We start from the raw sequence: 13,619 nt of genomic DNA on the forward strand, positions 1-13,619 counted from the left end.
CTTTGTAGGGCCTTTTGTAAATTTGTGGGGACCCTAAACTAGACTGGAACAAAGAATGGAACAAAGTGCAGTACGCTGTGGAGGAGAAAGTCCACCATGATGGTGAGCAAGAGAGGTGGGCGGGGCGAGGCGGACAATGGCGTATATTCACTTGCTCTGAGCTGAGTATAAAATAAGGTTATACGCTGTTCGTGCACTTTGATAAAATAGGGATGCTCCTATCAAGGGTTTTGTGCTGCCGATACTGGTCATCCATGAGTGAAATCTGTACCGATACCGATCACAGAGATTAAGTGTACATTTTTAAATGTACTTTTGGCTATATCAGGGGTCACCAACGTTTTTTCTTGTGAGAGCTACTTTACAAAATGAAAATGGACAAGAGCTACTCATATTTGTAACATTTATTTTCGTAGCTTATTTCAAGCCAAACAAACTGAATATGCTTGTTGTAACATTAACAACATTTAAGAATGCATTTCTTTGTAGTGTTCTCACATTATTAACTGAAAACCTCAACAAAAAGCAGGCTTGCAGGTACCTCATTGCTGACCCCTGGTCTATATGATATGAAGGGGGAACCATATCATTTACACAAAAACATATTTGACTTACTTTTTCAAAATCACTGGTGAAACCTAAGAGGATCAGGCACCTTCTTTAAGGAGACTTACGATGCGAGAGTGTAATGGATGCCAGCCTGTGAAGCTGTGCAAGTGTACGTTGGTAAACCTCACTCCCTCTGCCTTGAGAGCTGCGCTGAAAACGCAGTCGACAGTCTGGGCTTTTGGCCGTGTGGTCAGCGCTTTCGTCTCCCATTGCAAAGGGCGCGTGTTCGAGCCCCGGAGTGGGCGGTGTGAAGCAGGGCGGGTTACAAGAGCACACAAATCCGGATTCCTCCACCGATTTTTGATTCACACGTATTTCACTCATGTGACCATGCCTTTTCGTCCGGGCGCCTGTACTGCAGGGCTTTTGTACCTTGTTAAAACATATTGTTGCAGTCCTCCTTCAAACTGAAGGTTGATTTACAAGCTAGCAAGCAAGCATTTCTGACATACTACGTATTAAAAGAGGTGTGAGACAGGGATGTACAGTATTCTATCCCCACCCCTGTTTAATTTGTAAAAGCAGTGGAAATCTGAGAGGTGTTTCCATACGTGGAAAAGATGTTAACAACTTGAGATACGCAGATGATACGGTACTGCTTGCTGACAATGAAAATAACTTGCGAAACATAGTGGATACCATCAACAATACGGGAAAAATATACACAATGAAAATGAATGCGAAAAAGAGCAAGATCATGCATGTTAAAAGGAAGAACATCACAATGCCCGCAATTCACACAAACATAGATGGTGAAAATATTGAACAAGTTGGGGAAATTACATATTTAGGACAAACCATATCAATGGATGGATCAGTGAGATGAAATGTGGAATAGCTAGCCAAAAGGGCTTTCAGTAATATGTACTCAGTGCTAACATCAAGGAAAATACTTAAATGCTATATAACATCTACCTTATTATACGGATCTGAAACTTAGACAATAACTGAATCAACTGCAAAAAGATTGGAAGCTTTTGAGATGTGGTGTGTACGTAAAACAGTAAAAGTATCCCGGAAAGACAGAAAAGCCAACAAAGAAGTACTAACAATGGCAAATCAACAAAGAAAGCTTTTGGAGGATATTTTGGAAAACATGTTCTTTGGTCACACGATCAGACACAGCCTATTTCAAACTCAACTCCTGGAAGTAAAAATAGAGGGAAAGAGGAAAAGAGGTAGACCGAGACGCAAATGGATTGATAACATCACCACATGGCCCAACAATTTCTATTAGAACTGCAAATTAGCAGCGAAAAAGTGGTGCTACTGGCGAACCATAACCTCCAACCTTCAGCGAGAAGATGCAACGAAATGATGATGAAACGATATAAAAAAATAATCCTCATTGAGCATCACAACCTCACACTTATCAGCATAACACCTAATACTTAGTATATCAAAGTCATAATCACAAAACAATAAATGTCGCAAGAGAGGCTTCATTTAGCAATTAAATTTCATCAAGAAAAATGGTGCACTGAGTGGCTCCACCACGCACTCAGAAAGGATTAGTGTGGATACAAACCAGGGCAACAACCCAGCAATTGGCTGAGGTGATGTCATCTGGCCTTCTTAAGAATGGCAGCAGGACTCACTCGTTGCCAGATTGTCCCTCATTGTTTCCTGCTTGGTTTATCTGGCAGTGTCTTCTGTTCTTTTGCCTCGTGCCTGTTTTTCTTCCTCTAGCCTTTTTCTAGTAGTGATTTTTGATTTTGATGACTCTTGCATTGTTTATATTCTTTGTTAAAGTATATGATATTGTTAAAATAAATATTTTTTGTTAGCCGGACTGTGTCTCTGCATCTTGTGTTCCGGAACCGTCTGACGCCATTCCTGACAACCCCGTCGTGTATGTTTCTTTTATTCAAGGTCAGATGTGCAATACTCAAGTCGAAAAGAAGAAAAATGTGTTCACACATGTGACAGATGAAACAAACATGACAAACATTTCAACATCATGTCAGGTAGCAACGTTAGAAGTTGATCTTTTGCACAATTTTTAATTTTTTTTTAAGCGTCATGCTGTCTTGCGTACTCGTAGTTCCCTTATATGTTCTTACAATGCAGCTGGATGTGTTTAAATAAAGCTCTCAAGATATTCCCCAGCATGGATTCCTTTGTGGTCTTTCAAATGTGACTTCTCAACTGAATCCTTTACCACAAACTGAGGATTAAAAAGGTCTCGCCACAGAAAGTAGACTTTCGAAATCCTGTTATTGAGAGAATGGTCTGCCACATATCGTGCAAGAAAAAATGCTTTTCTCCAGTGTCTATTCTTGTGACTTATCAATTAACTCCACACCTCACAATGAGCAGGGAATGGGTTTCTCTTCAGTGTGCACTCTTGTGTGTCTTTCTAAATGACTTTTTTTGGAGAAGCCTTTACCACACACCAAGCAAGAAAAGGGTTTCTCTCCGGTGTGTGTTCTTGTGTGTCTGATTAAATAACTTTTTCTCGAGAATGTTGTACCACACACTGTACAAGGAAACGGTTTCTCTCCTGTGTGTATTCTTGTGTGTCTGTCTAAATCACTTTTTTTGGAGAATCTTTTACCACACACCAAGCAAGGACAAGGTTTCTCTCCAGTGTGTATTCTTGTGTGTACAACCAAATGTGACTTTTTCACGAAAACCTTATCGCAAACTGAGCAGGAAAAAGGTTTCTCTCCAAGGTGTATTCTTGTGTGTCTGACTAAATAACTTTTTCTCGAGAATGTTGTACCACACACTGTACAAGGAAAAGGTTTCTCTCCAGTGTGTATTCTTGTGTGTAGTTCCAAATGTGATTTATAAAGAAACCCTTTACCACAAATTGAGCAAAGAAAAGGTTTCTCTTGGGTGTGCAGGATTGTGTGTATTTTTAATTTTCCTTTTTGAGAGAATCTTTTACCACACACTGTGCAAGAAAAGGGTTTCTCACCAGTATGTATTCTTGTGTGTATTTTCAAATGTGACTTATCAATGAAGCCTTTACCGCAAACTGAGCAGGAAAAAGGGTTTTCTTCAGTGTGTATTCTTGTGTGTCTTTTTAAATCAGCTTTGTGATAGAATCTTTTACCACACACCGTGCAAGTGAAAGGTTTCTCTCCAGTGTGTATTGTTGTGTGTCTGATTAAGTAACTTTTTCTCAAGAATGTTGTCCCACACACTGTACAAGCAAAAGGTTTCTCTCCAGTGTGTATTTTTGTGTGTAGTTCCAAATGTGACTTATAAATGAAACTTTTACCGCAAACTGAGCAAAGAAAAGGTTTCTCTTCAGTGTGCAGTATTGTGTGTATTTTTAATCTACCCTTTTGAGAGAAACTTTTACCGCAGATCATGCAAGGAAAAGGTTTCTCTCCAGTGTGTATTTTTGTGTGTATTTTCAAATGTGACTTATCAATGAAGTCTTTCCCACAAACTGAGCAGGAAAAAGGCTTCTCTCCACTGTGTACTTTTGTGTGCCTATTTAAATCAGCTTTTTGGTTGAATCTTTTACCACACACCGTGCAAGGAAAAGCTTTCTCTCCGGTGTGTCTTCTTCTGTGCACTTTCAAATATGATTGCTGGGTGAATCTTTTACCACAAACCGAGCAGGTGAAAGGTTTCTCGCTTGCGTGATGTCTCATGTGCATTTTCAGATTTCTCTTCTTAACAAAAGTTTTGTCACATTGAGAGCATTTCCAGCGTGTGTTGTCAGTGTGACATGTCATATCAGCTTCAGAGTCTTCATCATCAGTGTCAGGAGAGTGTGACGTTGTGTCGTCACTATCTGATAGTGGAGCTAAGAGGTTGTGTGCTTGTGATCCTCCACAGTGGTCTCCATCAGCTTCTGTTGTCATGTGTTGAGTTGAGCTGCTGCTTGGAGGCTCCACCTCTCTCTTCTCCTCACTTTCACCTTCATCATCTTCACTCTTCACTGTGACACCAATCACTGGAAACTCCTCCAGACCTTCAAGATGCTCTCCCTCCTGACTGATGCTGTGATCCTCCTCTTCCTCTTTAAAGTGGAGACGCTGTGGCTCCTCTTTTTCCTCTTTAAGGTTGAGGAGCTGTGACTCCTCTTCCTCGTTAATGTGGGAGGGCTGTGACTCCTCTTCTTCCTCTTTAATTAGGGGGGGCTGTGGCTCCTCTTCTTCCTCTTTAATGTGGGGGGGCTGTGGCTCCTCCTCTTCCTCTTTCATGTGTAGGGGCTGTGGCTCCTTCTGCTCCATCCTAGAGTTCCAGTCCTGCTGCTCGAAGGGGAAGATGACTGCAGGACACAAGAAGACAAAGACATGCTTTAGTAAAGTCCAGCTTTGGAAGAGTGAGGCCAATGTCTTTATTTTTAATGTAGACTAAGTGTAGACTTGAAGAAAATGGAACTTCACGGAGAAAAACTTTTAATGAGTCGTGCTAATGAACAAATAGAAAGCTTATCCACACGAGAGAGTAAGAATGAAACTAACCTGCTCTGAGTAACACAACTCGGGGCTTCTTGAAAACAGCGTCCAGTACGTTATCGCTCGTTTTCCTCTTTTGTTCGAGAGACCTCCTCAAACTACAAATATTTATTCAACAGCCGCAGTTAGTGGCCGATTCACCAACACTCTCAGCATTTGTACTTTACACATTTTCACAACATTTTACACTCACACTTGATCTCTGCTTAGCGATGTGTTGCTAACTTGCGGGTTTCTTTGTTAGCAGCTAGCAAGCTAAACTAGCCTGAGAATCTTCGAAGTTCACTGAGATTAATTAATCCGGACTGAAGAATGACTGACTAACACGAATAAAACTGTCTCTCACTGTCACTTAATCTCAGCGTCGTTCACATTAAATATTTTTTACAAGCATCCATTGTGTTTTCCTCCGAAGGCTACCCGTAATATTAGAAGGTGACGGCTGGTGTACGCATGCGCCATGCCACGTCTCCTTCGGCTTCCGAAAAAAAAGCCAGCTCTTTCGACTCCTCTGATTATTTTTGGTGCTTAAATTGCTTTCTTACCAAAGAAATACGTGTAAACTAAATGTGTAATGTAAAAATACAAACACATTAAATGCTTATTGTTCACAGGACTTTATTTATGCTCAAAACGGAACAGATTGCAACACAAAAAGGTCCTGATTGTATTATATGTAAATTTCCAACTACTTATAGTGGAAGGACACACCATCAACAAAACATTTCACAACCACAACCAAATATAAATTTAAACTCTCAAGATAAAAAAGAAGAAAAGTGTGTTCATACATGCTAGGTGAAAGGAACAAACATTTCATCAGAATGTCAGTGAGCAACATTAGAAGTCTTTTTACACAACTTTAGGTTTTTAAATACTAGTAATACTGTCTTGCTTATTCGCACTTCACTTATTGTGTGCTTTGAAATACAGCTGGATGCAGAATTTCAATCAGTGGTGTCCAAACTGCATCCCAGGGGCCATTTGAGGTACGCGGATGTTTTTTTTTAATGGCCCGTGGCACATTCTAAAAATAGAATTTACATAGAATTTAAACAGAACAAGATTTAAAAAAACAAAAGAGCAACAGCAAAAATGGAAAAAACAGCAGTAACTTAACAAGAATAAAGACAAAATATTAAGAGAAAAAAGGTGGATGAGGTAATATAATGTCCATTTAGTAGCATAAGGTTGAAATATTAAAGAAAAAATAAGTTATTTTAAGTCTGAAAATTATGTTGGATAGGAATAAAGTCATAATTACGAGAAGAAAATTTACAAGAAGAAATTGGAAATAGTTGGAATTTTAAAAAACAAACACCACAGGAGAAATGGGAAAAAACCCCAATAATTTCACGAGAATAAAATAAAAAATATAAACAGAAAAAAATGTTATTATAACAATAAAAGTCACTATTTTCCGAGAATAAATTTGTAAAAATATTATGAGGAAAAATAATATAATTTTAGTAGCATAGAGTTAAAATATTCAATAAAAAATATTTTATTTTTTAAAAGTTGTACTATTATGAGAAACAAACAAAACAAAATAAAGTTGGAATGTATTGAAAATTAGGTTGGGGAAAAAATTTATGATGGGAATAAAGTAACAATAATATGGGAATAAAGTCATAATATTATGAGAAAAAAATTTACAAGGATTATTCAGGAAGACAGTTCGAATATTTGGAAAATTTACAAAAACAGGAAAAATGAAAAATGAAAAAAAGAGCAGAGAGCAAAGTTGCTAATATGTTTTTTTAATCTATAAGACAAAGCTGAGATGCACTTTTTTGTACTTTGTAGCATATCAAAGTGACCCTTGAATTCATTTTTTCATTTTTTTTTTTAAGTTTGGACACCACCGCTTTAAATAAAGCTTTCAAGTTTCTCACTAGTACTATTCGTGAATCGCCGACGACACACCCAGCAAGAAGCATTTCTTTCTTTAGTGTGTGTTCTTGTGTCCAATCAAACTTACCTTCTGAGAGAAGCTTCTGCCACAAACTGTGCAGGAAAAAGGCTTTTCTCCAGTGTGTACTCTTGTGTGTCGTTTTAAATTACCTTTGAGATCAAATCTTTTACCGCACACCGTGCAAAGAAAAGGTTTCTCTCCAGTGTGGATTCTTGTGTGTCTTTTTAAACCACTCATTTTACAGAATCTTTTACCACACATTGAGCATGGAAAGGGTTTCTCTCCAGTGTGTATTCTTGTGTGTTCTTTCAAATGACACTTCTGAATGAACCCTTTACCACAAACTGAGCAGGAAAACGGTTTTTCTCCAATGTGTATTTTTGTGTGTCTATTGAAAACGGCTTTTTGAGAGAATCTTTTACCGCACACCGAGCAGGGAAAGGGTTTTTCTCCAGTGTGTATTCTTGTGTGTCTTTTTAAATCAACTTTTTGATTGAATCTTTTGCCACATGCCGAGCAAGAAAAAGGTTTCTCTCCAATGTGTATTCTTGTATGTCTTCTTAAACAATTTTTCTGAGAGTATCTGTTACCACACACCGTGCAAAGGAAAGGTTTCTCTCCAGTGTGTATTCTTGTGTGTTCTTTCAAATATGACTTAGCGATGAAGCTTTTTCCGCAAAATGAGCAGGTGAAAGGTTTCTTTCCTGTGTGATGTCTCGTGTGTATTTTCAGACGTGCCTTGCTAACAAAAGTTTTGTCACATTGAGAGCATTTCCAGCGTGTGTTGTCAGTGTGACATGTCATATCAGCTTCAGAGTCTTCATCATCAGTGTCAGGAGAGTGTGACGTTGTGTCGTCACTATCTGATAGTGGAGCTAAGAGGTTGTGTGCTTGTGATCCTCCACAGTGGTCTCCATCAGCTTCTGTTGTCATGTGTTGAGTTGAGCTGCTGCTTGGAGGCTCCACCTCTCTCTTCTCCTCACTTTCACCTTCATCATCTTCACTCTTCACAGTGACAACAACGTGTGGGAACTCCTCCAGTCCTTCAAGATGCTCTCCCTCCTGACTGATGCTGTGATCCTCCTCTTCCTCTTTAATGTATGGGGGCTGTGGCTCCTCCGCTTCCTCTTTAAGGTGGGGGTGCTGACGCTCCTCCTCTTCCTCCTTAACATCAGGGGGCTGTGGCTCCTCCTCCTCCTTAATGTTGCTGTGCTGTGGCTCCTCCTGCTCCATCCTGGAGTTCCACTCCTGCTGCTCAGGGGGAAGATGTTCTTCACTGACGTCTGCAGAACAAAAGAAGACAAAGACATGCTTTAGAAAAGTCCAGCTTTGCTCCGTCATGTGAGGCATAGTCCTGCACCAGCATATGTTCTGACAATGACTCTGAGGATCTCACAGCAGTCAGGGTACCTCCAGCTGACACATAGAGTACGACAATATACAGACATGTGGAAAAAAAAACACCTCATGGGGTCTCCTAATGCTTTTACATGACGTATATATTTGGTTGGCTAAGCTAACTCTTCTACTCCCAAACAAGGAGTGTGACAAAATATCAGTATAACAAACTATCGCTATGTTTAACACGACAATGGATTATCGCTACACTCTCACCATGTATCATTTGAAAAAATTATTATTAAAATATAACACCTCCACAGGGAGGCATCCTGACCAGATACCCAATCCACCTCAACTGGCTCCTCTCAATGCAGCGAAGCAGCGGCTCTACTCAGAGTTGCTCCCGGGTGACAGAGCTTCTCACCCATACTGCACACCTATTATTTTCCAGGACACGCAGGGTGCCATATCATCGGTGAAAAGTCCTGTCACTGGACAGAGATGTAAACATGATGTGGGATGCAAGGAGGGGTGCATCGGAAAGCCATCAAAGAGCTGGCTGAGGAGGCGGAGAAAGGCTGTGGCTAAGGAGGAAGGAAGCATATGAGGTGGGGGCCAGACAACACATAGGGCATCAGCAGGGGGTGGGAAGGAAATGTCTCTACCAACGCTCCGCCACCAGGAGATATACTGGAGTTAAAGGAGCAAAACATCGATGACTGGTGGTCCCCAGCTGATGACCCGCTTAGGCCCATAGGTGTCACAGCTGCATAAATAGCATTGGTTGAGGTGCGTCAGGCAGAAACGCCCAGCAGGCAGACCATCAGCCTCTACCATTTTTCTTAAGTGAGGACAATAAATATCACTTTTTGAGGTCAACATTTTCAAATGGGAAGCTCAGTCTTCATTACTTCTTGACTAATCAGATGGTTGCTGATTTATTGACAAAGCCAGCAACACCGTACAGGTTGTTCAAGTTTGGAAATGTTATTTTTGGTCATTAAGCATACATGAGAGCATGCATGTGATGTCTGGCGTTGTTTCAATGTTACAACACGTCGAATCGAACTGAAAAATATCCATCTCATCATGCTGGTATCGATCCTACAATGTACCCTTGAGATCGACTCACGGAGAAAAGCTTTTTTATGAGTAGTGTTAATAAACAAATAGAAAGCTTATAAACATGTGAGAGTAAGAATGAAACTAACCTGCTGTGCAACACAACCTGAGGTTTCTTGAAAACAGCGCCCAGTAGTTGACGTTGTCGCTCGTGCTCCTCTTTCGTTCGAGAAAGCGCCTCCCCGGACCTCCCTTCTTTCTCACACTACAAATATTTAATCAAATGCCGCGATTAGTCGCCCATTCCCCAGCTCTCAGTATTTGTACTTTACACATTTTGACACAATCGCCACACTCAATGATGTCTGCTTAGCTTAGCGACGTGTTGATAACTTTCGGGTCTCTTTGTTAGCAGCTAGCAAGCTAAGCTAGCTCGAAGTTCACTGAGACGAATTTATCCTGACATGAATAAAACTATCTCCAACTACCACTTAATCACTTTGCCGTTCATATGAAATATTTTTTTAAGTATCCATTGTGTTTTTCTCCGAAGGCTACCCGAAATATACTTTCAAAGTGCGCATGCGCTTGGACTTCGGTGACTCTTCGGTGACGTCACTTGTTGACTGACAAACACTCCAAAGCATAACACTCCATCCCATAAGAATGTTTTCATTTCACAACCGTTTTTGTGTTTCTGGCAGCCGCGATTGTTGTTGATTCACCAACGCTCGTGTTTCTAATATGTGGGCTCAAACAGACGGAAAGAGCTTTTCCACATGCAAGCTCTCTTTATTTACACTCACGTAACTCTCGCGACCAATCATGCGGTCTTCAAAATAAAAGCACGCCAGCATAACACAGGTTACGCCACATCTCCCCTAAAAAAAGCCACAAGACATTGGCACTATCACAAATAATTCATTATATCTGTTAAACTTGGAGTTTCCACTTCTCGGCTATCAACATTAACCGGAAAATGAATGTACCATCTCCCCAGAGGTGATTGGTCCAAATATTATCACTTCCTGTAACTCTGGGATTTGGTACATTCCCTTTCCGGGTGGTGTGATTGTAATTTATTATTTGTAATATGTCCTTAAGCTTCCTCTCCCTGTCTTTCTCTCCCACAGTAGCACCAGTAGGTAACTCACGGCGAAATAGATAACTTTTTTCCCCCCTGCTGTTGACGGGAAGGACGTACATGGCAAGAGCTCTGCTCAAGATGCTAAAACTATTTTGGTGCTTTCCAGACTACACTTCACGGAAACGAGATCAGAACAGCTCGCTGACTCCCTCAACTTTAACTCGGATAGGTGAGAGGTACAGATTCCTTGAAATAAACTAGTTAAAAGTGCTGCTAGCTGCTAGCAAGTCAAGCTAACTGGCCAACTGCTGATGTTCAAAGCGGTTGCTTAGCAACAGTGCCAAACACAAAGCAAAATGACACAGGTCCTGGAATTACGGATTCAAAATCAGACACTGGGTCAGTCTGGCTGTTGAATGCGGAGGAGAACGATGACTCGAATGACAAAACAGTTTCAGAATTTGAAAATATTCTCGAGAGCAAAGATTTGATATTATTACACGCCTTGAAGAAGGAGATGAATGAGATACAAGACCGTATTGCGGCAGAAACACAGCAAAAATTGATGCGTCTGCAATCACGAATTGCGCACAATTTTTCACAAACAAAGCAATATTTTGATAAATGTCTGGCATTAGAGATGAAAATGGTACAAACGGAGAACGTCACCACTGTGGAAATGATTGCAGGGGTCCATGATGATGTCATAACATTATGGAACAAATTAGAGCACTGAGCATGGATACCAAGGCACTAAGAAAAGAAATTGAGGAGTTGCAAGATGAAAACGCTGCCTTACGCGCTGCTCTCAAAGAGGTCAAAAACCCTATGCAAGAAAACAGACCATTATGCAATGATATCAAGGTTCTGCAGGACAATATCAAAGCATTAGTGGAAGACATTGCTGCCATGCGCGGTGCACTTAAAGAAGCTATAAACCCTATGGAAGAAAATAGAGCATTATGCAAGGATGTTAGGGCTCTGCAGGATGACAATGCTACCTTGTGCGCTGCTTTTAAGGAGGCTATAAATCCTATGGGAAAAAAAACAGAGCATTATGCAAGGATGTCAAGGTTCTACAGGATGATATCAAGGCATTATTGGAAGATAATGCTGCCTTGCTTGCTACTCTGAAGGAGGTTAAAAACCCTATGAAAGAAAATACAGTATTATGCAATGATAGCAACGTTGTACAGGATGATATCAAGGCACTGTTGGAGGATAATGCTGCCTTGCGCACCACTCTTGAGGAAGAGAAAGAAGCAAAGGCAAATATCACTAAGCAAATGAAAAATATACCTGACAAGATGGCTCAGAATGCACATATGAACGATGTGGTCCTCACAGGCTCCGTATTACACCCAGGGCAGAGGAGAACCAGATGGAATGGATGTTCCTTCAACAAAGCAACAGATTGCCAATTTCCGACAATCAAAGGAGTTGGATTTAGATATCAACACCATCGACACTTGCATCCCACTACATGACAGAAACAACACCACACCTGTCATCGTCGTTAAGTTCACCAACAGGGAATGCAAAACTGCACAGCTGAAACAGGGAAAGAAGCTGAGAGGCATGAATAAGCATCTGGCAAAACGCAAAGCTGACATCGCCAAGAAAGCAGGGTGAGATACGAAGCACTTGGAGCACCGTCGGCAAAATCTACATCAAGCTAAATGGAGGTCCAGAAGAAGCAAGAGTGCTTGTTGTCAAAAATATCTACGGTCTTGATAAATACTAAAGAACTTCTCACCATGACAACAAGGCAAATGGAGGATGCGACCCACAAAGAAAGAACCAGGAGGATCACATTCAATAACTTTTGGCCTTTGATGTCATCGTTGCAAGGGCCTGCTCAAGGTACTGGAATTAGCAACCCAAGTATCTACATTCAATGACACTCACAGTACAACACAAAATACGGCAAGAAGTGGATTCGGATATCAACGGGGGAAAAAAATTTGTTTTGTTTAAAAAAAAATAGTAATGATAATAGTGAAAAATAAGTATGCAGTGAATTAGTTTATGTTGAACACAGGAAGTGAACACACGCATTAGCAACTGATGTGATAAGGAGAGGGGGTAAGATTAAATAAACTCTGCTAGACAACTCTTCAGACATGTGGAATTGTGAATTGTAACATGAAGCATTCAATGTAAACTGGATGCATGTTCGAAATAAATTCAACCACAACCACAACCATAGAGAAGGGTGCTGAGGGACCTGTGTTCGAAGCCTCTGGCCCATAAGCAACTGGGCAAGGCTGTAGCCGTTAGCCAATGGCATAGCTCTATATGATAACAGAGCAAGACATGGGTCACTCGCGTTCTTTAGCATGCGTCTCCCACTTTGAACGTGACGCTCTGCCTCACCATTGATCTGAGCAAATCTTGTGCAGCTACTAGGCCTGCTGTTCATAAGAATGGCTTACTGCGTACACTCACCCTAACCACGTCACCCTCTAACTTACTTAGCACTTCCTCAGCCTGTTCGGCCACCAAGACCCCCTTCTTTCTCTTATACAACACCAGTTTGCCTCCCACTCCCAAACGGGTCGTGTCATTACCATCCCCGTTGAAACCGTCTGTCTGTTTTATCTCAAATACACATAAAATCAAAGCTAAACCACCACATTGACTGTTTATTTTTATTACAAGGGAAAAATTCAAATGACTAATGTCCTAATCTGATCCCACAAGCATCCCAAAACAGGACAACGCAGATCACAGTAGGACAAAGCATACAGTATAAGGGATCAAATAAACACACAAGATAGGTGCCGATAAAGACAAGACACTCTCATTCGCCACATCTGAGGCTGAACATGCAGCATCAGGGGCCCCTGTTGGCTTGGGGGTCTGAGGCATTCGCCTAGTTTGCCAATAGCGCGGATGTCCAAAGTGCGGCTCAGGGGCTATTTGTGGCCCGTGGCGTTTTTGTTAGTGGCCCTCAGCACATTCTAAAAAAAAATTAAAAATCTTTAAAAACTTCTTGTTACTATCATAAAGTCATAATATTACGACAAAAAAAGGAAAACATGTAAATTTAGAGGCATTAAAGAAAAATATGGAATATAATGACAATTGATTTTTGAATTCTGTCTATGTAGGCAAAGGACCCATGCGTGATCCCATGCAGTGACACGTTTGCTTTAATGTTATTTTGTACAAAAATTAT

At 40.7% G+C, this 13,619-nt stretch overlaps 2 protein-coding genes across 2 annotated transcripts; both read right to left on the bottom strand.

Moving 5' to 3' along the window:
* Positions 1 to 2,457: 2,457 nt before the first annotated feature.
* On the bottom strand, positions 2,458 to 5,468 carry LOC129175051 (gastrula zinc finger protein XlCGF57.1-like). The gene is made up of 3 exons (XM_054766531.1): positions 5,227 to 5,468; positions 5,040 to 5,131; positions 2,458 to 4,843 (listed from the first exon to the last, which is right to left on the bottom strand). The coding sequence occupies exon 3, from the start codon at positions 4,803 to 4,805 to the stop codon at positions 2,916 to 2,918; it is 1,890 nt and encodes a 629-aa protein (XP_054622506.1). The 5' UTR covers positions 4,806 to 4,843; positions 5,040 to 5,131; positions 5,227 to 5,468; the 3' UTR covers positions 2,458 to 2,915.
* A 1,100-nt stretch (positions 5,469 to 6,568) lies between these two features.
* On the bottom strand, positions 6,569 to 9,970 carry LOC129176844 (oocyte zinc finger protein XlCOF6.1-like). Its single transcript, XM_054767306.1, has 2 exons — positions 9,501 to 9,970; positions 6,569 to 8,231 (listed from the first exon to the last, which is right to left on the bottom strand). The coding sequence occupies exon 2, from the start codon at positions 8,179 to 8,181 to the stop codon at positions 6,982 to 6,984; it is 1,200 nt and encodes a 399-aa protein (XP_054623281.1). The 5' UTR covers positions 8,182 to 8,231; positions 9,501 to 9,970; the 3' UTR covers positions 6,569 to 6,981.
* Between the last annotated feature and the right edge of the window lie 3,649 nt (positions 9,971 to 13,619).

The sequence above is a fragment of the Dunckerocampus dactyliophorus genome, chromosome 1, assembly GCF_027744805.1.
Source record: "Dunckerocampus dactyliophorus isolate RoL2022-P2 chromosome 1, RoL_Ddac_1.1, whole genome shotgun sequence".
In the NCBI taxonomy this organism is placed as follows: domain Eukaryota; kingdom Metazoa; phylum Chordata; class Actinopteri; order Syngnathiformes; family Syngnathidae; genus Dunckerocampus; species Dunckerocampus dactyliophorus.

Coding starts and splice junctions, on each gene's coding strand:
- LOC129175051 (XM_054766531.1), bottom strand. CDS start 4,805: ATGGAGCAGAAGGAGCCACAGCCCCTACACATGAAAGAGGAAGAGGAG.
- LOC129176844 (XM_054767306.1), bottom strand. CDS start 8,181: ATGGAGCAGGAGGAGCCACAGCACAGCAACATTAAGGAGGAGGAGGAG.